The sequence below is a fragment of the Barbus barbus genome, assembly GCF_936440315.1.
Source record: "Barbus barbus genome assembly, chromosome: 3".
NCBI lineage: Eukaryota > Metazoa > Chordata > Actinopteri > Cypriniformes > Cyprinidae > Barbus > Barbus barbus.
Window position 1 is genome coordinate 9,899,283 of NC_136731.1, and position 27,538 is coordinate 9,926,820.

Below are 27,538 nucleotides of genomic sequence, written 5' to 3' on the forward strand. Positions count from 1 at the left end.
ATGATTTAACATGTGATTCTTAAGGTGTGTTTTACGTGTAAAACTGTTTCCACACTGAGAGCAGATGAAAGGCTTTTCTGAAGTGTGAGTTACCAAATGATTCTTAAGTTGTCCTTTCTGTGTAAAACACTTTCCACACTGAGAGCAGCTGTAAGATTTTATTGCATTATGAATTAACATGTGATTCTCAAGGTGTGTTTTACGCATGAAAGACTTTCCACACTGAGAGCAGATGAAAGGTTTTTCTGAAGAGTGAGTTACCAAATGATCATTAAGGTGTCCTTTCTGTGTAAAACTCTTTCCACACTCAGAGCAGCTGAAAGGCTTTATCCCAGTATGATTTAACATGTGATTCTTAAGGTGTGTCTTGCGTGTGAAAGTGTTTCCACACTGAGAGCAGCTGAAAGGCTTTTCTGAAGTGTGAGTTATCAAATGATTCTTAAGTTGTCCTTTCTGTGTAAAACTCTTTCCACACTCAGAGCAGCTGAAAGGCTTTATTCCAGCATGAATTAGCATGTGATGCTTAAGGTTTTCCTTACGTTTGAAAGTGTTTCCGCACTGAAAACAGCTGAAAAGCTTTTCCACACTATGGATTCTCATGTGTTTCATAAATCTTCCTTTATGTTTGTAAGTGTTTCCACACTGAGAGCAGATGAAAGGCTTTTTGACTTCTGTTTTATTAATGCTGCAACTTGCTGATTTTTCTCCATTGACATCATAATCTTTCTGATCCTGATGCTTCTCCATCTCATTCAGATCTTGTCTTTCTTCTTTCACTTTCTTCAGGCCTAAAATTAAATCATTAAAAAGATGAAAATCAATTGGAACAGTTGGAAAATAACCTTTATAATGTTTTCACATTGCAATATATGTCTATTTTCTATCCTGATTTTAATCTCTGATTTGAACTCTGTTTGAAGGGGAGTGTCTGCTGTGAGACTTCAATGCTGTGACTGGCTCACATCTTTGCATAGGAAGTATTCCATGTGGAACATTCTCAAATACAGTCTCTAGGTGTTTACCATTAAGATGTCGAGATTAACTAATCATGTAAAGTGGTAATTATAGCGTTATATTTAGATCTACTCCCATCACATAAATTGCAGTAGTGAACAAATTACCGTCTGTTTGATCTCATCATTACATCTCGTTTTCTACACTAAACATACAGGGTTCCTACACATTTTCCATTTCAAAATTCCATACTTTTCCAGATTCAAATTTCCAAACCTCTCAGTAGATTTTGAACATAAATGGTTAATCGAACATTATTTTCTGCTTAATATTTGGTATATAAAACAGTCATTTGTAAATATCTTTATTTTCTCAGGGTTTTTTTTCATTGATTTTCTTGAAGTGACAACATACAGAGTCCATAAAATAAAAATGAATAAATAAAAAATACAGACTTTTGCATGCACACAAGAAACATTTGTTGTGCCCTTGAGAAACTTTTCACATGCTCATGGTAATTTTTTACATGCTTACACATAACACTTTCTAGTTTTATATAACCTATTTCCTTTATGCATCACTGCCATCTTACTATTAATAAAACAAGAGCGTGGATGTACATGAATTAACAGATCTACTTGCTCAAAAGTTGTCTTTTCTAATGGTAGTACCTCTAAAATATCAAGTCCAATACACATCCTCTGTGGCAGCACAGAAACCATGACACGAAATGGGCTGATGGCATAAAATTTGCCAAGTTGAAGGGTTTATAAAAAAGGCAAGTACTGTAAAAAAAAAAAAAATTGCGTTCAAAATTTGGCTTTTATTAGGGCAGTGTGCCATATTTCAAGGCCTTAGGTCCCTTTAACGCATAGTTTGTGGAGGCCAAGAAAACACGCTGTGTAACGGGCTGATGACACAATAGGTGGCTCAGTGTGCATTGTCTATATGCTAAGTTTAACGGTTTCTTGTGCGCACATAAAAGTCTGTATATTTTTTATTTTTGCAAAGGTCCTTGGGGCTATGTAATACGGTGCTATAAGAAGAAACCCAAAATGCTTATAATTCATTCAGTTGCATTTTGACTTCATGCGCAATAAACTTATTTTCAATAAATTCTTAATTTTCTCTTACTTTGAATAACAGAAAAAATACAAATAACTGTTTTTTGAAAAGTTAAAGTGAGTTTATACATGGGAGAGGCCCTTCATATATATATGGCATTCTTTTTTATGCATTTAAACCCATTTTTAACTGAGAAAATGTCAATAAATGATATCTTTGGACAACAGGTTTGTAAACAGGCTCATACACATGCAAAACTGTATCGCACACAAGCTACTGGAGTACATTTATTCAGACCGATTTTTTTGTGCACTGTATAGCCCTAATCAAACCAGTTCCAAATTGGAGAAGGAGCTCCTCAATTAGCGATAAAGTCCTCCTAAATTTCACATCTGCCTTCCACAATGTCGCTCTGCACTGTCACACACATAAATATGTCAACAACTAGACTTTATCGTTATTATCGTGGGAAGACTAATTCTTATTTGTGGGGAGAATTATATAGAATAGAATAAGATATCCCCCACCCCTAGTTTGAATGAAATATGAACGCAACACAGACCAAATACTTCTAAATGAAGTAATGACAAGATGTGACACTATGCTACATGATTTCACAAAAGGAACAAGCGGTGTCTCCAAAACAAAATGAGCAGAGGGCAAACATGGAGCAACGAGGAGGTAAAGTGCCTTTTATGAGCTCTTTGTGAGTTCGCAGGAGGTGAAAATAAAATCATATACATGCAACAATAAGCGCTTAGTCCAGCATTAGGTGCATGCGACTTAAAGCGGCACTGAACAGACCAATCAGTGAATGGGTACTTTGATGTCATACACACGCAGTGCTGCTTTAAGTCAAACGCACCTTTTCCTTTGTCTGGAGTGTTTGTGAGTTCTGTCACAAAATATACGTCATTCAACCCGACCAATCAGGTTGTGAACGTATGACTACGCCTTTAGTTTCAGTATCTTTAGGTTCGCTGTCAAAAATGCCTGTGTGAACGCTAAGCAGACCAGGACCAAATATATCATTTTCCTTTTTGGTCAGGACCAAATGAACCAAACAAACTGAACTGCAGGTGTGAACACACCCTAATAAGGGTGCATTCACACCAGGAAACTCCACTAGTTCACTTGCTTTGGTCCGGACCAAATACAATGTCGATTTTTTTTTGGTTTGGTGCGGTTCGCTTTCACACTGCCCTTTTTGTAAGTGAACCAGAAACTGTAAACATAACCACACGCGTGTTTGAGGTCATCCAATCATTGTTTTATCCATTCAACCTTATCAGTGTTCGTTTGGAAGTGGACCGAGACCACCTCTTCAGCTGGGTCTTGGTACGGTTGTTTGGCCCGCACCCGAGTGCGATTGCTGTATTCACACCTGCCCAAAATATCCGCACCAAACAGGGAAGCGAACTCGAGTTCGATTCATTCAAATCAAAAAAGGCAGGTGTGAATACACCCTAAATCTTTGTTAGCCTAATGTACCACCAGAGCTGGGAAGATTACTTACAAACTGTAATCCGTTACCGATTGCAAATTACATGACAAAAATTGTAGTTAGTAACATAACTGATTACACATATTAGGTAATATAATATCAGACTAGTTTTTGATAAATTTTGACCTCACTAGTTTATCACATTAATTTAAATAGAACAAGAGTAGGAAAATTAAGGCTTATATGCCATTTGTTATAATTAATAGGGATGCACCGATACCTCTTTTTCCAGGACTCGCCCGATACCAATACTTTTATTTTTGTACTTGCCGATACTAAGTACCGATAATTTCATTGCATTTGTAACTTTTTAAAATATTGGGTACAGAAACAAAAAGAGTATAATGTTAATCAGTCAACTTCATTTACTAAATAGATACACAGTCAAATCAAAACTGATTCAGACACCTTCAACATTTCTCACATTATCACAGTTTATTCTCTATAGTTTAGAAAATGGTAATAAAATATGACAAGAACAAATTCAGCTTGATAATGTCAGATGAATTTGATAGAAAAGTTTGGATTACAATCAACCAAAAATTATTGAGACAGCTGTTAGTATGACAATATTTACACAACTATCAATACTCTGTCGAGCCACCCTTAGCCTTAATGGCAGCCTGTCGTCTCCTGGACATGCTGTCAACCAGGTTCATGCAAATCTGAACATACATTTTTTCCCATACTCGGTCTAAATAATTTTTTGTCCCAAATTTGTATCAATTTTACTGGTAGTCTACTGTATGAAGAATTTTTGGTTATAATATGTCACAGTTTACTTTATTTTGCTATCCTCACTTACTTAAATGAGTTATAGGCCCGGTTTCACAGACAGTGCTTAGACTAAACCAGGATTAGGACATAGTCCAATTAGGACATTTAAGTCATTTTTATGAACATACTTAGAACAAAAACATTGCTGGTGGGCATCTTGAGACAAAACAAAGGCACTGATATACTTTAAGATCAGTCAGTGCAAGTTTCTTTCAGTTGAAACAGCTCAGACTTACATTTTAGTCGAGGATTAGGTTTAAACCTGGTCTGTGAAACCGGGGGATAGTGTCCTGCAACCACTAGTAAAAAAAATATAAAAAATTATATCTGATGTCTGAATGATATTTGGTTTGACTGTATATCATTCGGTTATTTTCACACTGAATTATGCCCATTAAAATGTATTTTACACGTTTTGCTACTTTCACTGTTCATTTTTTTGCTCTATGGTACATCATCTTTAATTTAATAGCATTAGCGCTGCTCCATTGCAGCGGCTCAGTACTGTAATCACGCGTTTTGCTATAATATTGCAGGGAACCACTCGTTATAAATCTCCTAAATGTGATATTTTCAGAAATAAGTCACTTTTTTTTTTACACGATTTATATTCCAGAGCCACTCATTTAATGCAGAAACACTCATGAAGCAAGCAAAACTTTTGTAAGTATTTGTATTGGTGCAGAATGAGAGAAACAAGTACAACCTAGCGCATTTCAAACAGGCTGTTAGTTTCACTTTTGCCAGAAAGTCGTTTATGCTTAAGGTTGAAAATAAATTATGTTTATAGTCAATATAAACTGTCTTACATTTACGATTTAGTTTTAAGCCAAATGATGCTATGTGAGCGAACATCAATAAAGATCACACAATAGAAGTGCGTGCGCTCTCTCGTTCTCTCCCTCCCTCCCTTTAAGTAACTTGTGTATTGTTTTACTTACTTGTTTTTGACATATCCGACCGAACTACAAACTATCCAGTGATGTTTGTGAGAAAGGGATATTCACTCGATGAGCTCGTGCATTGCACCACCGCACGCTCAATCCACTCAGCGTGCTTTGCTTAGCCCATCAGCTATACAGGCGTTAATTCTGAATGTTTAACATTAAATTCATTTCACTTCGTAGACACCTTAATCTCTAATAACTCCATTCTGCTGTCTGTTGTCGGTGTTTCTTTGTCTGAATATGGCACTTATTTGCTGTGTGGTATCGGTGTTTGGTATCGGGCCATTTTAACAAGAACGAGTACAGCTCAGTATCGGGACCTGATTGCACAGACACAATTGAAACTGAACTGTGCTGGACGATGACATCACTGAATTCAATAATGAAATGCCTTTAACTGAAAATTGAGTGTCATTTTACACTATTTTCCTATTTCGATATTGTGCAGTTGCTTTGACACAATTTGCATGGTTAAAAGTGCTATAAAAATAAAGGTGACTTGACTGATACCGATACCAGTACCGATATCGGTGCATCCCTAATAATTAACAACGTGAATTGTATTTAATTGATATCACATCAAATTAGTCAAAATTATTTGAAAATCATTTTAACAATCAAACTAAAACACTTACTAAAAAGGATGAAATATTTTGTTTACCTACATATCATTTGACCATTAACAAATGTCAGAGAACAGTGAACATGCAAATGTGATGCTTAATTAGTAAAATCTAGTAAAATCTAAGAGGTACTTCAAGTAAATTAGGTGCAAGAGACAAATGACAAAAAAAAACAAAGTTGGAGAATTCCTGCACTGCATGAACATGAATGATTTTTGTAAATCCAGCAGCTCTTTGTGTGAATGTCCACAAAACCGGAAGATTTTCTGAATGCGTAAGCAGAAGGCTACTTTAGAAAGAAACATTTAAAAGATGAAAAAGCAGAATTAAGGAGAATCAATAAACTATGAATAATGCATTGCTATTGTGTATATATGTAATCATGCAATCAATAAAAAAGTAACTGTAGTCTGATTACAAGTATTTTAAAAGATAATGGAATCTAATTACAACTATTTAATTTTGGAATTGGACTACATAATCTAGATTACACATAATCAGTTATTACTCAGCTCTGTGTACCACAAAGTGTCATTAAAGATGAATGAAGATTAAACACCAACCTCCTTGTTCCTCCTGTTTTATTCTCCAGGTTTCTGGTTCCTCGTGTTTTATTCTCCAGGTTTCTGGTTCCTCGTGTTTTATTCTCCAGGTTTCTGGTTCCTCCTGTTTTATTCTCCAGGTTTCTGGTTCCTCGTGTTTTATTCTCCAGGTTTCTGGTTCCTCGTGTTTTATTCTCCAGGTTTCTGGTTCCTCGTGTTTTATTCTCCAGGTTTCTGGTTCCTCGTGTTTTATTCTCCATGTTTCTGATTCACTCGTGTCCTGCTCTCTCTCTTCTTTAACAAACACCATCTTCACAGAAGATCTCAGTTCAGATGATACTCCTCCAGATATTCCTGCTTGCTTCAAAACTTAGTCATGACTATGAGAATGAGAATATTACAAGTATTTACTGATCTGACTCAAAAACTGTTTTTTTCTATTTACAGAAACAGCATTTCTAACCGTTTGTATTAAGGAAGCATCACCACAAAACAGAAATCAATGAAACTAATCTTCTTCCTCTGAGGTTTGATGGTGTTTGGGAAACAAATGCATGTGTTTTAGCGCCACCCGCTGGACTGGAGTGAAGCATCGAGAGGAGCGGATGAGGGAGGGTAAAATTACTTGCATTGTTCTGTTTTCCTTTACAAATAAATGAAAATAACTTATAATTATAGACTCGAATAGCATTTGATCAACACCCACAATCTTCGTGAGGATTAGAAGACAAAAATGAGAGAAGTCAAATATTTAAGTGAAAATCACACAAGGACCATTCCACCGAATGGCTGCTGTTTTCTTCCAAAACCCTTCCAAAAAAATAAATATTTTAAGTTTTGTTTTTTATCTGCACAAGCTGTTTTTTCTAATGTACACAAACCCATTTTTATTTATTTTTTTAAAGGCGACTCAAACCTCAAGCTTATCAATTTTCTATGATGCAATTTATTAAACAATAGGAACCAAACTCAATTTAAAGGGCAGCTATTATGCAAAATCCACTTTTAGATAGTATCTCTAGCATTACAAGTACTCTACAACTACTGTAGGATATACAAGCATAAAAATATCAAAAAGTTCTTATATCACAGGGTTCCTACACATTTTCCAAAATTCCATACTTTTCAGTAGATTTTCAGACCATATTTAACATGAATGGTTCATAGAGTATTATTTTCAGCTTTATATTTGGTAAGGTTTAGTGTATTTGATATATTTGGTATAGTGCATTTGGCGGTGTAAAAGTATTTGGTGACTAGTACAGTCATCTGTAAATATTTTTATTTCCCATTGATTTTCTTTATGTGAAAACATACAGAGCCCCTAAAAATAATTGAAAAAAGGACTTTTACATGTACACAAGAAACTATTCACATGTGTATGGGAATGTTTTGCATGCTTACGCATTACAGTTTCTAGTTTTATACAACCTACTTCCTTTGAGCATCACGATTTTATTTTGCACACACTATTTTGCCATCTTACTATGAATAAAACGATAGCATGGATGCACATGAATTAACATATCTATTTGCTCAAAATGTGGCGTTTCTTATGGTAATACCGGTAATATCAAGACCTAATGTCCAATTTAGCACATCCCCAACAAACACAGAACGTTCCTCCTAATGTTCCCGTATGGTTCCCATTTGGTTATTTTTAGGTTTAATTTTTATAACCTAAGGAGAACGTTCTGGGAACGTTCCCTGTAGGTTATTTTTAGGTTCTATTTTTATAACCTAAGGAGAACGTTCCCTGTAGGTTATTTTTAGGTTCTATTTTTATAACCTAAGGAGAACGTTCCCTGTAGGTTATTTTTAGGTTCTATTTTTATAACCTAAAGGGAACGCTCCGTTCTATTTTTCTTAACATGTAAACCAATTAAAACGCTGCAAATGTTTTGTGTGCTTTAACAGCAGTGATCAAATGCTTAATTACATGACCATTATCAGGTAGTAGAGGGCGCTCATTGATTGGCAAAGTCTGTTTTTAGTTCATTAAATATTTGTGCTTCCTGTTTTCTATTTTTTATTTACTTTTGAAATAAATATAAACTTTTTCGCTACAGGCTCAATGAGCCAATAAAGTCATGGCTTCCAGGAGGAGAGATGTTTAGTTTGCTGAATTTATGGACTTTGTGCTGATATTGAGTGGCTCTCCTTTTACTCTAGGAGAACTGGAGGATGTAACAGGAACAGAACAAAAGATTGTGAACGCAGAAACAATAGGAATAGAAAACATTACAAAACTAGAGTCCTAAACACAAGGCACGATATATTACAACCACGGCTACATTTGATTAAAATACATTAAAACAGTAATATTGTGAAATTTTTAAGAATTATTCCCGTGATCAAAGTAAAAGTGTCAGATGATCCTTAAGAAATCGTTCTAATTTGCTGCTAAAATATATAATATTAATTTCTTCAGGATTCTCTGATGAACAGAAAGTACAAAAAAAAGTAGTAAAGCATTTATTTGAAAATATTTACTCTCAGTTTTGATCAATTTAATTTAATTCTGAATCAAAAGATTAATTCCTTAAAAAAACAAACAAACAAAAAATCTCACTGACCCCAAACTTTTAATCAGTGTCCTACAAAGCTTTGGGCCTATTTCACAAAAAAAAACAGTTTGCACTGTTAAAATGGTTAACACAAATATATATATATATTAACATTGATAATGTTAAGAAATAATGATAAGGATCATGTGACACTGAAGACTGGAGTAATGCTACTGAAAATTCAGCTTTGCATCACAGGAATAAATTTCATTTTACAATATATTCACACAGAAAATGTTTATTTTAAATTGCAATTCAATAATACAATATTACTGTTTTTACATTGTGATGAAATAAATGCAGCCTTGGTGAGCAGAAGAAACTTCTTTGAAAGATGTAAGACATTTTACAGACCCCAAATGTTTGTGTAAATTACAGTTATGATTGCGTATGATCCTCCCACGCACATGATACTATGGCATATGTAGTCTATTCTATAGAAACTAGTGTCTGCTCACCGAATACTAGAAACAAATAAAACATTTACCAAAGGATGTAGAAAAAATCTAAATCAGATAACAGCATAATATGCAAAAAACAGGGACTGTAATGAGGTCATAAAACTCTCTGATATATCAAAGTGCACTAAAGGAAGTAGAGCTTTTTTATTACTAAACGTTTGAATAGAACTAAAACTATTTGAGTTTAAACTGGATTAATAATAGCTACATCTTGTAGCCAAGTACCGTATTTTCCGCACTATAAGGCGCACTTAAAAGCCTTTAATTTTCTCAAAAAACGACAGTGCGCCTTATAATCCGGAGCGCCTTATATATCCTTTTCACACGTGAGTTTAAAATATTCTAGCTGAGCCCCCAGCGTGAGTTTTTTTCAGGCGACCGTTATTTTCGAATGTATAGCCTTATTGTTTCCATGGCGACGCGTCGTGCTTGTCATGTGACACACCGCAGCAACAATAGCGCTGTATGACACATGGATCGCTTTTACTTAGTTTTTTCCTTTTTTTATTATTAATATTCACAAACATACTCACAATATTATGAAATATCTGATATTCCGATTCTCAAATATGTGCAAGTAAATTTATTTGGTAGTTTAAATACTTTTATAATGACTGTGTTAGTTGATCTATACCGGGTGATGGGCGCCGCCATGTTTGTTCGCGCTGAATCCGAGCTGTGGGAATAAGACCATGTAAATTCATCCTCTCTTCCCGAAAAACCTTAAAGTAAGTCTCCGGTTAAACTGGGAGAAGAGCAGAGTAAACTTTAAAGTTATCTACACAATCTGTATATGATATCAATAAAACATGTTGTCAGATTATATTTGTAATGATCATTATTGCTGCTTCCATAGACATCAGCGTGTATTTTACAAACTATAAATGTATGGTTTTGCTAGTACTTATGTGTTTTTAAATGTCTGAAACCTAAAATAAGCATTATATGGTTGAAAACACTGAATATTTGTGATAATATGACAAGCGCTCAGCGCGAAAGCAGATTTGAATTCAGCAGTTGATGACGTGACTCACTGAAGGTTCTAATCACACCGGTGTGATCGTTAATCGTTATTGTTAATATGCACATCAACGTTTGAACAGCGTTACCATGGGAGTGAACGGAGTTGTCAGAACGCTTAATAAAGTTTTACTTTATCTGACTGTTTTGTTGACATTCCCTTTAGCACAGCTCCATCTAGTGGATGCATAACGCAAACCCAGTCCAACGTTTGATTGCAGTATCTTCTATTCTATGCGCCTTATAATCCGGTGCGCCCTATATATGAAAACAGTTCTAAAATAGGCCATTCATTGAAGGTGCGCCTTATAATCCGGTGCGCCTTATAGTGCGGAAAATACGGTATTCACATAATGCTTCTTATAACCAGTTCCATGTAATGAAATAAATCATATTTTGTCTGAAATAATTTAAACAGCAGGTATAACAATCCTTCTCCTATTGTTTTCCTGTTTCTATCAAGGAGCACCCATCCCAAGGTTACTAGAGATTACACCAGTTCCAGTTTGGATCCACCCTCACACTATTTACTCGAGTTTATCCGAGTTATGTGTACCAAGTAGGGATGCACGATATTATCAGACTGATATCGAAATCGGCCGATAATGACTTTAAATGTAAATATCGGCATCGGCCTGACATGCAAAATTATGCCGATATGTCTTGCCGATAAGGGGTTAACTCGCATGTGCTCAGGGTGTGCTAGCGATTAGATCACGTCAGCAATGTGGCTCATTCTTGAAGCAAAGTTTTGTCTGAATGATGAATAGATTGACTGTTTTGGATCGCTGCATTTAATGAAGGCATGTACAGAATGACGCGTTCGGTGTGGGATAGAGTAAACAGTTATAGCACAAGCAGGGGCAGCAGTGACAGCCTCCCCCAGGTCCTAATGCCCGTTCGGTAAGGAGTTTTAATAGTAGGGGCGCAGTTGGCCTACTTCTAATTAAATTAAAAGTAAAATAGCCTACACAAATAACATTTAGACTGTGTTTCTGATTAAATAAAGCAGTAATTGATGTAATAAAATAAGTATGTTTTGATTTAATGGTCAGAAGCTATAGCTTACATGAAAAAAAATCACAAACATGACACTTGTAAATTAAATAATTTTATATATACTGATTTATTCATTCATGTGTAACGTTTTATTTTTTAAACAAATCGTGAGCTCTAAAAGATTTTCAGAATTTTTACAACTCTTTTGTTTTAGACCATCTACAAATGTTAAATCTTAAAATAAAATATTAGGGTTAACACTGCATCTTTCTGGGGGGAAAAATGCAGCGATTGACTGATCAGGGTTTTAGGTCGTTTTTAATATTTTTTTTAATTATATATTTTAAATGTGCAGTTAGATTAATGTGCAGGACACATTGCTTAATAAAATGTATTTTATAGTTAATTCTTATGCATGTTTGTACCTATAATGTCCTGAGGACAAAAATGGCATCCATTCGGTGGAATGGCCCATAAAGTGTTAGTTGATTTAATCGTTTACATAGCTAGGACTTATCAGGGTAAGCAAATATATCCGTGTAGCTTTTAGTAGGCAGGAATTATTGGAACGTTGGAGTGGAAAAATAAGCTTGGCGCAAATGCACTTATTATAATTACAGTAATTACAGAAAGGAAATTCAAATTCATACATGCATGTTGGCAGGCAGTTTTTTGTGCACACACTCTGAGATGGAGTGGAACGCCGACAAGTAGGCCTATCCACCTTATTTTCAAAGTGGAAGTAAGCTATTTTCTGTGAATGAGTGAGACTTCTGGTTTATTAGACACACCAGTATGCAGTTTGCATATTCTCTAGTCTAAACCTTTAGAAAGCAAGGGAAGTTTGCTAAATAGTTTGTCAAACAATTTTTAAATGGGTTTCTTCACATATAAACTGATTAGGTTGTGAGACATTTTGGATGTGAAAATGTTTTTGAGTACACTTCTTAAACCCACACAAAAGAATCATGTAAAAACCCAGTAAACTTTAGAACAAAACATGAAAACATGAATATGATAACATATGCATAACACTAAATTGAATAAAACTATCTCATACAGGTTTTTTTTTTAATTCATTAAACATTTTCTTTTAATTAAAGTTAGGGTTAGAACATGGACCATTATTTTATTTAGATAAAAAATAATGGGTCTGCTATTGTAGGCTTATTTATTAAATGTAAGCATTTTAAATTTAAAACAATTGCAAACTTGGTGCTTAATGAAAAATTGTGTTTACCAATCTATGCAAATGTATGTTAATGTAGAGACAAAGTAATTAGTTTAATCACTGTCTGTCTTTTGAGCATATAGTGTTAAATGCTATATAAATTCATTATAATTTGAAAATGTACATTTCAGATACATTTTCTAATTTGATCTATACACAACAAAAATTGTACAGCTCGGTGGAAACAAGTCAATACTGACTGCTCAATAGAGTAGAAGTCCCGAAAGTCGCCCTTCATTTGCATAAAATTGAAGGATTCTGAACTTTGTTGCGTTGCTGGACATACCCCATCCGGTTGCTATCGCTTGCTGTCGCCGGAAATCTCTCCATTGAAATGAATGGGATCGTGTAGCTTTGTCGATGGGTGTCGCTTGTAGTGTGACAGTGAGGGTGAGGGACGGTGATGTAACCGGTGTTACTACAGTTGAACGATTGGATCAGGCTGACAGAGCTGATGTGATTGAGTGGAGGTAGAGACTAATTTGCATGTTCATGTATCCATGTATACTAAATGAAACAAGGGCGTAAAGCAGGGGTGTCCAATCCTGCTCCTGTAGGGCCGATGTCCTGCAGAATTTAGTACCACCTCCAATTAAACACACCTGAACTAGCTAAACAAGGTCTTACTAGGTATATTGGACACTGTAGGACTGTAGGAACATAATTCCTCCCTTGCTCCACCCTAGCATAGAGTTACATTCAAGCTATTTTAAGGCATGAAGGAAATATTTTCAAAGAAAAAAAAAAAACAGTTTGTCATTTTAATGTTCAAAAATGACTTTTGAAGGATACAATTATTGACTACAGGGGGGACTTTAAAACTCTTTTCACAGGAGTTCAATAAAGAACACACAAAAATAAAATAAAAATTATTGCACTGATCAAAAATAATACTCCTCCAGAGTAAATACACAAATTATTTGAAAATTGCTTATTTTTCTAAACCTTTTCCCACACTGAAAACCACTCGAATTTCTATGCAGAATGAGTTTGCAAATGGCGCTTCAGGTCTCTTTTATACATGAAACTCTTCTCACACTGAAGACATGCGAAAGGCTTCTCTCCAGTGTGAATCCTCATGTGAATGTTAAGGTTTCCTTTAAGTGTGAAACTCTTTCCACACTGAGGGCAGGTGAAAGGCTTCTCTCCAGTGTGAACTCTCATGTGGCTATCAAGAGATGCTATGTTTTTGAAGGTTTTGCTGCAGTGTTGGCACATGTATGGTTTCTCTCCAGTGTGAGTTATTACATGATTCTTGAGGTGTTTCCTGTCTGTGAAACTCTCTCCACACTGCAGACATCTGAAACAGCTCTCGCTGGAGTGAGTCCTCATATGGTTATTCAGGCTTAAATGATATCGGAAACTCTTTCCACACTGAGCACAAACAAACGGCTTCTCTCCAGTGTGAGTTCTCATGTGGGCATTAAGGGTTGGTTTGTGTGTAAAGCTCCTTCCACATTGTGGGCAGGGGTAAGGCTTCTCTCCATTGTGAATTCTTATGTGGCTTCTAAGGCTTCCTTTTCGAATAAAACATTTTCCACACTCTTGGCATGTGAAAGGACTCTCTCCTGTGTGAATTCTCGTGTGGATTTTAAGGCTTCCTTTTTGAGTGAAACTTACTCCACATTGCTGGCAGGTGAAAGGGTTCTCTCCATTGTGAATTCTCAGGTGGACTTTAAGGTTCCCTCTCTTGTTGAAACTTTTTCCGCAGTGTTGACAAGTGTAGGGCTTCTCTCCAGTGTGAATTCTTATGTGGACTTTAAGGTTTCCTTGTTGATAAAATGTCTTTCCGCAGTGTTGGCAGGTGTAAGGCTTCTCTCCGGTGTGAATTCGCATGTGGACTTTAAGATTTTCTTGTTGATCAAATCTCTTTCCACAGTGACAGCAGGTGAAATTACTTCCGGTTGTGTTCTTTCGAGCTCTTTTTTTGGACAAAATCTTTTCAGTCTGTGAGCAATTTTCTTCAGTTTTGAAATCACAATATTCCTCATGCTGATTTTTGTCTTCTTGACTCTCCTCTTTCAGCACCATCGGGTCTAATGTGAATAAAGACAAATACAGGTTTACCCTAGTTTAATGGCACAATGCGTCAAAACGATTAGACATTTATACCATCAAAACTAATTAAAAGCTTTGAATTGCCTTGTTCCTCAGTACTTTTGCAAACTTCTATTGTGTTATAATCCATCACGTTCATTATGATATCAAAAATGATGGCCTGTGGATAATACTTTGACTATTGAAGTAGTGTAACTGGATTCAGACCAGAGTATTCTTCAAATCACGATTATGGTGCGTCAGTCATTCAGTTGTACCCAAAAACACCTCTCCTGCTCTGCATTGAATTGGTATCCAGTAGGGCTGGGCGATTCTTTTGATTTTTTCAATTAATTCAAATTTTAAGACCATTGAATTTCTTAAATCGAGGTATCGCAATTTTTTCTAAAAAATAAAAATAAAATTAGGTACGTTATCATTGCACCAATGGCATAATTAAGAGACAATATTGTCCGACCATATGATGGGGTGTCTAATTAACCACTCACGCGTAAGAGCATGAACGTAATAGGCTATAGAAATAGTGGCTAACATCATGGAGACGGATGGCTCTTCACGTCAGGATGACCTTGTGCCAAAGAAAGGTAGTAACGTTTCCTCTGTGGTTTGAATTTGAGAGGTCAGACGTTGAACAAACTTATGTCAAATGCAGAATATGCTGAAAGTCCATTGCAACCGGCAGTGGTAGCACCACTAATTTATTCCAACTTCTGCGACAAAGACACCAAATGCTCAAAGTTAAGAGATGAAACAGGCCTAGTCCAAGTGTAACAGCTCTACCAAAAATTGTAAAACACCAGATGTCATTAGCGGTATCATTTTCGAATGCCATTCCATACGACAAAAAGGCCCCCCCGATGGCAAGAAATTACAGATGCTGTGGCGTTTCATATCGCTAAGGACATGGTTCCCATATACATCATCGAAAAGCCAAGGTTCATAAAAATGCTACACACTCTTGATCTAAGATACAAGTTGCCAAGCCGCAAATATTTCAAAGACGTAGCTATTCCCCAAATGTACACTGAAACACATGAAAAAGTAGTGGAGCAGCTTGAGAAGGCATCTTGACGACTGTCCTGTGGAGTCATTATGTTGATGCAGAATGGAAACTGCAAAGTTTTTGCCTTCAGACATGTTATTTTCCTGACGATCATACTGGGGAAATAATTGGTCAAGGGCTTAAAGATGCACTGGCTTCTTGGAAGCTTGTGGAGAATCGAAAAGTGTGCGTGACCACTGACAGTGGAACGAACAAGGTGAAGGGCTGGACCCATCTTCACAATGCCATTGGTATATATGATTAAAGGTGCCATAGAATAGAAAACTGCATTTACCTAGTTGAATAATAAGAGTTCTGTACATGGAAATGACATACCGTGAGCCTCAAACGCCATTGTTTCCTCCTTATGTAAAAAGACCACTGAAAAATAGACGAATCAGAACATAACACCGACTGTGATGTTACAATCAGGATCACTAATAGTTGCACCCCCAACATTTGCATATAACCGCCCATTTTCTAGGCCATCGTAAGTTCTGCAGGTATTGTGAAGAAACAAGCGAGGACAACAGTGAAAATGGCAGATCATGGAAATAAATGTTATGTTCCAGGCTGTGCAGGGATGAGTTGGTGTCTGTATTCAGAAAGGCACGGAAAACAAATAACGCGTTCTAATAAAATAACGCGAGCCACTAAAGGGACATGGTCAGCTTCGTGCTAGCGGTAGCCTGTTACACGGCAGTATATAAGATTTCACTTCCCACATAAACAGAGTAAGGAGAGATGACTGAAGATGACCCTGAGCACCACTGACAAGCATCTGATCTTGTAAAATGTGTGGTAAGAACTGCCGCTGCATATATTCATTCTAGGGAGAAATCCTAGGGTTGTAAATGGACATGTAAAACCATTTCTGGAGATTTTTTTGCCCTTACCTAAGCCACATACCTTCTATGTAGATATCAGAGAACAATTTTAAATACTGTATCAATGCATGCTATGGCACCTTTAATAATGAAAGCAATAAAATCACAGTTACTCAGACGTTCATTTTTATTTCATTAATAACTGAAATTATGATTATTATTGTTTTAAAAACTATTTTGTTTTGTTAAAACAGAGTTCATCGTGCAGTTTCAGTATGCAAGAAGGTTGTAAGTGCGTTTTCCTTCAGCTGGAAAAAAGAGAAGAGATCTTGCATCTGTACAGGCTGAGCTCGGCCTAGCTTCTCATCAGCTCATTACGGAGACCCCCACCAGGTGGGGTTCAAGACAAAAGATGGTCGAGCGGGTTTTAGAACAGGAGAAAGCCATAGCTCGGGTCCTTGGCAACTTGTTCCAACGTGGCAAGACATCGATGTCATGGAATCCATAAATAAAGCTGTAGATCCGCTGCAAGAGTTCACTGATGCATTGCCGGGTGAAGCAAATGTGTCTCATACCTCAACCCAGTGCTCCATCTCTTTAAAAGTAGCATTCTACGAGCACAAGTCGATGACACAGATTTAACAAAACACATCAAAAGTACAATAATGCAGTACCTCAACTGCAAATACAATGACCCTGTCACAGATGAACTCCTCAGCGTAGCTTCTCTGATGGATCCCAAGCTCCGTACAACTTACAATGACCATGACAAGTTGGAGGGAATCAAGCAAAAAGTTGTTAAAGAGCTGACATCTTTGTTGCCAGACAAGAATCTTGAGACAACGGTTCAGATGACTCAGGACGTGGAACAGGAAGAACAGAGAACAGAAGCTGGGGCTAAGAGGAAGAAAACCTTGGCAAGCTTTTTTAAGACAACGGCACCAGCACCACGACCTGTCATTCAATCAGAAAACATCAGTCAAAGCTGAGCTAACAGTAGGGCTGGGCGATATATCGCATGCACATCTCGTCAGTAAAGCCAGTTCCTTGATTAGTGCTAAATCACCTGATTTCAAATGGAGCAGCTTGTCAGTGAACTACGGCTCCGTGTATTAAATGCTGCTCCATTTGAAAACAGGTTGGCGATTTAGCACTAATCAAGGAACTGGCTTTACTGACGAGATACGCATGCGATATATCGCCCAGCCCTAGCTAACAGCCTATTTGATGTCTCCTGATGTAGATTCAGACACAGACCCACTTCACTGGTGGAAAGCTAATGAAGCAATCTTTCCAAGGCTTAGCAAACTTGCAAAAACATCTGTATTCTCGCGACCAGTGCCCCTTCTGAGAGGGTGTTCAGTGCAGGTGGGAACATGATAACCGGTCATAGAGCATCTCTGAAGCCTGAAACCGTGGCCAGACTGGTCTTCCTCTCAAGAAACCTGTAAAGAACAACTACGTTTGACTTAACAACATGTTTTTTGTTTGCATGAAGGTCTGCAAAGTGCTGTTAGTTTCTTTTTTACAAACATGTACTGTTAATAATGCTACTGGTGTGAATTTGCTTGGCTTTTTGAGTCCATGGAGGCAGTTGTGCTAGTTATTTTCATTTTAAACACAGTATTGTTTTAAATACTTGAAGGCACACTAATGTAATGTTAAAAAGTTGAAATAAAGGAGTTAATGTTTAAGTATTATTGTTATTTTTTACCCCATGGTATCGAGTACCGTGTACTTTTAGTGGTATCGTGACATCCCTACACCACATCCTGTTTTATAACTACCTACAAGCAAACTTGAACATAAATCAGCATGATAAGATCTACATTAAATGACAAAAACCATCTTTGGGAAAAAAAATGATTTGAAGTGACATTTGATTCTTTAGTTTGTCTCGCATCGCATGAGATCACATGGAGAGGGTGGGGTTTATGACCTATATTACACGTGCATGTGACCCATTCCAAGTCAAATAAAGCCTCTTATAAGACATTAATGAAAACCAACCTGTTTGTGTCTCACTATCTTCATGTTTGACTGCGAATGCTTCTTCAATCTTCACGTCTTCACTCTCCTCTTTAATAAACGCCATCTTTATAATAGTGTGTCACGTGGATCTCAGCTGCTTCACCAGGAGTTTTTCTCTGTGTTCAGACACTCTGTGTAAGATGAGAATAATTAACAGAAAGAAAAATAAATCAACTAATGCATCAGGTCCGTAGTTCAGTAGTCAGTGCACTGGTCAGAGGGATAGTTAATGGCTCTGAATGCCATGATTAACCCCTGAAAAATACAAAATAAAGACAATCAAAAGCATCACTACTAATTAAAGAACACAGATTATATAGAAAGTTCATATGTTATAAATGATATTGAATATTACACTTTCATCAACTTCAGCAGCTGTCATCACACATCTGTTTTGAGCAGGTTTCTCTCATCACTAGCTGCCAGAGAGCAAGTCGTGTTTACTATAAACTGATTCACGATATAAGATAAAACGTTCTCTTATTCACGCGCGCATGCGCTTTACTCACACAAAACAACGCTCAATTAAAATATTAATGAATCGCTGGCAGTGTATTGAATCGATGTAAACAGCACAAACGCTTGACACTCAACCCTGTCTTCAGCCGAATCACACGGACGCAGTGCGGCACAAACAAAAGACGTCACGACGCCACACCAAAATAAAAGTCCTTCCCACAAAAACACACTACTAATACATCACATGTCGGTATATCATTTTGAGAAAAGAGTACATTCAAGCTCTATGTAAGCTATGTTTCTTACAGTAAAACAGAAAAGCAATCTGAATGTTTTTAAATAGCTGGGAGCCTGCAAAAACAATATTAGACAACAAGCATACAAGAAGGGAATTATTATATAAATCGTAACACTTTATAATAATAACTGCACGCTATGAATCATTAATAAAGCGTCCTAACATTAATAGTCATTAGTAAGCAGTTTATAAATACAGCTATAAATGCATTGTTCTTGATTTATAAGCATATCTATTACAAAGGAGATTTAAAGGCTCAGTTATCTTCCTAACAGAAAAAAATAAAGAAACACAACATAGAGAGAGATACAGAACTCAGAAATATTTATTTCAAGATGCAAAAAAATGAAACTGCAACTGCACTTGAATTTTTTATTTTTTTCTATGAAATTGCAGTTTTTTTTATCAACTGTACAGTTGTTCAATTTATTTATTTTTTGCATCTTGATAAAATATTTTTGTGTTCTTTATCCCTCTGTGTTGTGTTTGGAAGATAAATGAGTCTTTAAATCTCGTATAAATAGTCCTCGCTTTAGATGAGCTCACAAAAATAGATGCCTGGCAACTACTAAATGTTTTATAACTACCTGACTTAATCATGAATTACAGCAGGAATATGTTAATAAAGCATTTATTAACACACTGAGCAACTATTATCATGCGTCTAAATAATAAGAGTTATAAATCTACATTTAAATAGTTTATTAATCACTTACTTACACTTTCTAAATGATCTTATGAACCACTGACAAGTCCTAAATAACTGGTTTGTAAATAACGTAATAATTTAGAAATGATAAATTGATCATTAATAAAGCATGAAAATATAATTATTAAACATTATTGTCACGAATCCTGGCCATGCTCTTCCATTAACTCGCCACCAGATGTCACTCATTCACCACATTGACTCTCACACTACACAGCACACTGGACTACAGTTCCCACAATGCATTGCACAGATCACAGCTGTCACCATTCACTCATCACACACACCTGATGCTCATTTCACAATCACGCACTCACTATTTAACCTGGGACTTGCTCTTGCTCAGGGCCGAGTATTGTTAGCATTTATCACTCACGTAGCGATAGCAACTTTACAGAGCCATAGCCATAGCCATAGCCATAGCCATAGTCATAGTCCTAGTCTTGCCTTGTTTTCCTGCCGTGTCTGACCCTGCCCGTGTTTACTGGATTTACCCTTAGCCTCTGCCGTTTGGACTCTGTTCGCTCCCCGTTTGGACTATTGCTCTCGTCTCTGGATTATCTCTCTGCCTTGCCCCTTTGGATACTGTTTGCCGATCGTCGACCCACACTTGCTCCACGGATTGCTCTGTCTTGCCCTTGCCATACCTGTTTGCCGATATCTGACCCTGCCTGTTTACTGACCATGTTTTATAATAAAGCTTTGCATATGGATCCGCACGTCTCACGTCTCGTCAGCCCCGTAACAATTATAGATTTGGCTTTATATATGAAGGGACACGCTGCACAGGGACACAGATGAACTTAAGGTTTTAATTTTCTGTAAAGCTGCTTGCAACAATTTGCATAATGAAAAGCGCTATACAAAATATTTCCTTTCTTTTAGCCTGGTCATCCTAAAAGCCTCCCCATGGAGGTTGGCATGTCATTCATAACCAATAAGGGTCCCAGTGTTCCTCAGATCATTAAACTGCTGGACTGAGAGGACGACACAGGCCACTGCGTCATGGTCGTGGAGCGGCACATGCCCTGCATGGACTTGAATAGTTTCATGAAGCTCCACAGAGGATCTGCAGCCAGCGAGGCATGGAGACATCAAACCTGAGAACCTGCTGGTGAACCAGAACAGCCTGGAGGTCAAACTGATCGACTCTGTGAGTTCATGAAGTTTTCAGTGTTATGAGATATTCTGTTAATTATCTCACAGAAACACATCCTATATGTATTCAATGTGAATGTGTGTCAGTCTTTAGTGGCACAAAAGCATACTGTCCACCAGAAGTCATGCAAAGCTAATGGCAGTGTGGTCACAAGGGATAATCCTGTTTGAAATGGTGTATGGATATTATCCCACAGACAACGACCTTCACAATCAATTAGAGCAAAATCAGAATGCTGTCAGATGATTTGTGTTTGTCTGCAGTCTCATCCTCAGCAGAGACACATTCTGAACAAGATGCATCTCCATGACTGGTTTAAGAGTCAATGATTAGCTAAACATTTAAATTTTGTTGTTTTCTAGTTGTTTTTTATCAGCAGTCATTTAATCAAACTTTTTGGCAAGTCAGTTTCACTCTGTTTAATGTAATTCGACAGATAATGTTGATATATTTTTTCTGGTCATGGAGTAAGACATGGAGGACATCAGAAAACAACTCCTGTTATGGCCACCCATAGCAGCAAATACAATTATTACTCCAGAATTATTAATAACTCCCCAGGGACTGTAACTAGGGATGGGTACCGAAACTCGGTATTAAATCGGTCTCGGGGCTAAATTATGAAAGACAGGAGTATCGATAAGCTCTGACGTTATCGGTACTTCTGTCGGTATTGGAGAAATTAAGAAAACACACATACATTTATAGTTTCTCTCTTTCTATATATATATATATATATATATATATATATATATATGTCGCCAGCTGTTTTTATGTGCAATAATATTCAAACATTTGTCTATGATGCATTTTTGCTATGCGCAATTCAGAAGCCAGATCGCGCTCACGCGGAGCTTCAGCACACGCAACATGAAAGTCCTGTTTAATTATGATAGAAGAGAGAACCAACTATTCAAACATCTGCTCACACTTTAGGCCTGTGGCTGTTATATTAAGCTAAGTATTTTTTTTTTTTTTTCGATTTTGGCTTCCAAGGATTATAGCCGCATTTCTTCGAGCACAACTCCCTTCCCTTCATAGCGGCGCGGATTCATTCCTCCGAACCAAAACTTAACATCTGAATCAGCTCAATCAGTGATTGTTATAAAATGCCGTCTTTACTGTTGCTACATTGCAGGACATATTTGATAGTAAAACGTTGAAAGTACAATCTGCTGTTCCCCAGGCTGAAATGTGTGTGCGCGCGTGTGCCTGCGCGGCGGCGTGCTCCAAAACGGACAAGTACACTTTGAGCTTCGGGCGCGTCGAAATAACACATAAAAATATGCCAAAAAATACACACACAATGTGTCAAAATGGCCGGTTATGAGAGTCTTCACTTTTATGTTTTAAGTGGACGAGAACAGTTGGGAGAAAATCCGATGCGTGTCAGTATATTGTCTTAAAGTGTCAGACTGGAGCTTGAGCCATCAATGTTAGTCAAAGAACAAAATGCAAAGAGAAAATCACCCACAGCTCTTAATCTGAACAACGTTATAGCTTTAATAAACATAAATCTATCAGTACATACAGTGAAAACTATGCAGTGCTCATTTACATTTGATTACTTTTGTAACTATTACTTACCTGAACATTAATATTAGTAGACCTTCATGGAAAAATGAAAGCACTGTTTATTTCATTTCGTTTGTGTGTTTGTTTTATTGTATTTGTCAGTTTGTTTTACTTTGTTTCTTTGTTCATGTTGTTACTGTATCTTATCTTATGTATATAAAACACTAAAAATACCTGCACACTGGTGCATTTACAAATTGATGAAGTGCAGGCATTTTTAGTGTTTTATATACATAAGATAAGATACTGTAAGAATATGAACAAAGAAACAAAGTAAAACAAAAAGTACCGATAAGAATACCGTTAAAGTACCGGATCGATAAGCAGTATCGATAAGAGTAGTAATACCGTTAAAACCTTAACGATACTGTAGGAAATGAATCCTACAAAAATATATTTATTTTATTATTTAGCTTTTAGGGAATCACTCTTAAGAGTTGATCTTCATATGATTAATTGTTATTAATCAGAATGTACAACTTATGCCTTGTTAACGACTTGTCCAGCAAGCATTAATAACAGCAGTTATCTTTTAACACGTTGTTTATTTCATTCGTGGCCAACGATTAAAATAAATCAAATAGTTAAATTGAGTTAGCTAAGTTAGCTCCTGAGCGTAGGTAAAACGCGATCTTTTTGGCAAATAGTTACGACATGTTAAATCACATAACACAGACAAAGATTTCTTAATAAAGTCAAAGTTTTATTCACTATTCTAACACAACATTAATACACAACCTAAACAGACATGAACACACACATACGTTGCAATGGGAGCGAGTTGTTTATATCTGAAGAGAGAGAGGCTTAGGTTTTAATGCTAGCTTTTCAACCTGAGGAAACTCATAGACAGAACCATGCTATATTTAAACAGCAACAGAGAGGAGTCCCGGTTTCAGTCAGTAAAGAGATTTTGCCTTACTTTGTCTTTTGCGTTCGGTTCAGTTCAGGCTTTCTTCGGTTCAAAGTCAGGCTTTTTCCTCCTTTAAGTGATGTCCGTCCTCTGCTCTGCTTGAGACGGATCGCGTGCGGATTGGTCGTGTGACGCGGTTGCCCTTCAGTGGTTGGTCGTGCTTTCAGGAAGGCGATTCAGGTCTTAGAAATTTAATGTTAAAGTTCTTTGGTCGTTTGCAGTACTCAGCCGTGGTGTTAAGAGGTGAGAAGCGCGTTGCCGCGTGAGCAGACCGAGAGACTCGCAGGCGTGCGTGGCCTCCTGTTGTTTTCAAAAACTCCAACTCCACTTTCATGGTTGAGTATCCGTTTCTAACGGGCCGATTTGGCCCTGCGTAGCTGCGTGTTTCGCATACATTATCTGGTCAGTTATTCATCACATAAAACAAATTATTGCAAGCAAGTTTCTATCCGTTATTGTAACCACGGGTTGATAAAGCGGATCATTTTCATTCAACCATAATATTCTTCATAAGGTTAGCTTTCTAAAGAAACCAAACACTTATATTTTGATATGCACCAAAAATACACGTGACCACAGAGGATATTACTGGGTTAAATACATTGATAAACAGATCCTCAAATTCTAAACGACACAAATAGCAGGCGAACTAAACATCTAGTGATCAGGTAACTTATACATTCTGGAAGATTACGACACTCATAGGTTTAAAATAACGCAACAAGCTTATAAACAGAGAAAAACATTCTTCACACAGGTTGTAACTATATTGTCTATATTGCTTTTGTATTCGAGTATAATTTGTTTCCGTAGCAGAAACGAGTATACTTTGTTCCCTTTTAAAACTCGTTTCTAATTCAAAGGTGTGGTTCTCTTTGTTAGATACAGCTGCACAGAAAAGGCGCGTTTCCTTGGAATGTGCGTGATATGCAGGGTCGTAAAAGTCTTTGGTTTGGAAAGTCTGGAAATTGTCTTTATTTCGAGTCGACCGTAAAACCGTCATCCTTTGCGATATGTCCTTGAATTTACTGCATGAAGTCAGGGGGGGGGGGGTTTCTCTGTGGGGTTCCTCCAAATGACAAGGGCTCTCGAAAACCCAAAATATATGTTTTTCTGGTCTCAGGAGGTTTTAGGGGCGGGCCGTCTATGCGGCGTCAAGAAGTCTGGTGTTAGCTGTGTGTGCGTTCAGACCATTCCTTACAATACCCATCCCTAACTGTAACAGTTTTTTTTTTTTTGTAGATTCCATTTTTAAATTGCATCTATTGCAGTGATTGGTTTTCATTCAATGTGATTGAGCTCACATCTGTATGAATGAATATGCCCGGTGAAGGTCAGGAGATCAAAACGTTGCTAATAAATTGTTTTTGAAATTTATAAGTATTGGTAGCATGCAGGATTTTCTTTTGTTTCTTAGTGTGTTGTTTACTTGAAGGACCTGTAGTGTTAAATGCTACTGTTTTTGACAGTGTTGATAACGTTTATGACAGATAATATCGTCATATTTTTTGCATTTGCCTTACCGAATTTGCTATCCTGTCAGAAATAACCTGTCCATGGGCTTTTTTGATTACTGTCAGTTTAAGTGGCGGAGATGCAGTGTTGCCAGATATTGCAATACAAACCAAAAAAACAAATAAAAATAAACCAAAATTATTTCAAATCTTTGCAAATAAGATATCGCTGAGTAGAGGTCTGCGCGAGACTGTATTTTTAGTCCTGCTCCCGCAAGGTTACATTCCGCACCCACCCTCTCCCGCGATATATTCACTCTTTGTTCACCCGCTGTCCGCTCTGAATAATTTTCTTCCCGACCCGACCGTTCCTGCTAAATTTAGATCTCGTTTCCAGAATCTCACATTTAAATTTCCGCTACTGAAAGAGAGATTGGCTAACAAATAAAAGTGTGGTCTGCACAAAATTGTATTTGTTATTTTATTAATCTTGTCAAGAATCTTGAATTTATTGACAGCAAAATGTTAAACGAAAATTTGTTTAACCTGTTAACTGTCACGCCCATTTTTGAGTGTAGGCCTGCAAAGGTAATGTCGAAATTCAAATTAATATAATTCTGGAACGCTTTTGAATATAATCCTCGTTCTGGTCTTGTTTTAAAGAAGATACTTTTCTTGCACAGGTGTCTGCACTTAAAAAAAAAAAATAGCAAAAACGTTATAGCTGTTTAAGTTTATTGTAATAAAAAAGTACTGAAATAAAACTTTTATATTTTATTAAAATAATATATAAATAAAAATTTGGTTCACCCTAAAAATTATATGAAATTAAAGCAATAGGTCTAAAGAAGCTGTGTTCCAAATTTGAGACTGATATCACAACAAATGAGATTTTTGTAAGCTGCTATATCAACAAAAGCCACTAGGTGACATTCATGAACAATTGATGATTCCTAAAGGACACTTGATTACCACTTGACCTCACACCACAACACAGATTGATATCCTTTTTTTTTTTATTCAAAACATTCTGTTCAAGATGTAAAATATTTTAAAACCGTATAAAATGTGCATTAATAGTTTTTTTTTTTTCAATGAAAATATAAAATAAATATACAAAGATATACAATTATACTGTTGAAACAACTACTATTACTACTATAAATAACTATTCATACAACTGTACATCACTATATATAATTATTTACAACTTTTCAGTAATAAGCTTTGGTCTGTGGCGTGCAGAGTGATGGGAAGAGTGAAAAGTAATAAGACCTACAAGGTATTTTTATCATGCCAGTTGTTGAAACAATCTCGATGTGGCAAGAAGCAGAGAGCCACATTACATGCAGAGCAGATGACTGGGGTTTTCTTGTGGCACGCTCTGCATTTCCTTCTAGAAGCACGCTTGGGCTGTGCAATGTGCTTTGGTCTGTGGTGTGCAGAGTGATGGGAACCAGGAGCAGCAGGTGGAGCAGCTGGTGGCAACCAGTCAGCAAGCTCACAAACTAGAGCTTCTCAAAATTCTCTCGGTTTTTTTGCCCTCTTGTTCTGCAGTGCAGCCAGCTGCTGGTGGATAATGAATGAATTTACCACCGCAATGTCCAAAAAGTGGTAGAAAAAAGTGTGGTACCACTTTCTAGTTTTCCGCAGCACTGTGTAATACCCAATGAGGTCATCGGATACATCAACTCCTCCCATGTTCCTGTGTGTAAAGCAAACAACAATAATCAATACATAAAATATCTATTAACATTTCTTCATTTCCAGCAAATCTGCAATTCCAGAATTTTTTTTGACTCACTTATTGTAGTCTAACACTGCAGCAGGAATGGGAACAGTCTTTTCTGTCCATTTCCTATCTGGAGTTTTGACCCTCCTTTGCACAGTCTGATCTCCATTGGCTGAATGAAAAGAAGAACACATCAGGACTTCTCTTGTGTCCTTCCATTCCACAAAGAGAAGTCTGTCATCCCTGATCCACCTCATGTTTCCACGGGGTGCAGCTTTTGGCAGCTTGTTGAGGGTGGTTTGAGGAAAGCCCACCCTGTTGCCTCTGTAGGGGTTTATTACATTTTATAATATTAATACGTAATTTAAAGAAATAGTTTAATTTAGCTCAAAGGGAATCATTTATGATTTTATAGGGATTTGAACAGAATCAGTGTTACGGCGATTCACTGAACGAGCCGTATGACAAACTCTGCACTGGATATTAAAATCCAAATATAGTGAAAACACTATTAAATAGCACAGTAACGAAATCGACAGATTAAGACATTAACTTGTGAGCAGAAAACACAAGATACTTCTCTTTTCAATA

The 27,538-nt window shown here is 36.8% G+C and overlaps 2 protein-coding genes across 4 annotated transcripts in view; one reads left to right on the forward strand and one right to left on the reverse strand.

Annotated features, from left to right (window-relative positions):
* The window catches only part of LOC306855272 (uncharacterized protein), a 390,658-nt gene that overhangs the window by 117,667 nt on the left and 245,453 nt on the right, over nt 1-27,538 (forward strand). The gene's annotated exons all lie outside the window — the stretch shown is intronic.
* Nucleotides 13,424-19,674, reverse strand: LOC306855249 (uncharacterized protein). 3 transcript variants are annotated; one of them, XM_079393795.1, is made up of 3 exons: nt 19,004-19,316; nt 18,628-18,779; nt 13,437-14,726 (listed from the first exon to the last, which is right to left on the reverse strand). In XM_079393795.1, the coding sequence occupies exons 2-3, from the start codon at nt 18,710-18,712 to the stop codon at nt 13,666-13,668; spliced, it is 1,146 nt and encodes a 381-aa protein (XP_079249921.1). In that variant the 5' UTR covers nt 18,713-18,779; nt 19,004-19,316; the 3' UTR covers nt 13,437-13,665. The 3 variants fall into 3 exon arrangements, with proteins under 3 accessions (XP_079249920.1, XP_079249921.1, XP_079249922.1); XM_079393796.1 differs by having other exon boundaries at nt 19,158-19,294; XM_079393794.1 differs by having other exon boundaries at nt 13,424-14,726; nt 18,628-19,674.

Bases quoted from the DNA above. Each gene is read 5' to 3' on its own strand.
- LOC306855249 (XM_079393794.1), bottom strand. From the start codon at position 18,712: ATGGCGTTTATTAAAGAGGAGAGTGAAGACGTGAAGATTGAAGAAGCA. The intron at 14,727-18,627 runs GTTGGTTTTCAT...TATTCACATTAG, and splicing joins AGATAGTGAGACACAAACAG to ACCCGATGGTGCTGAAAGAG.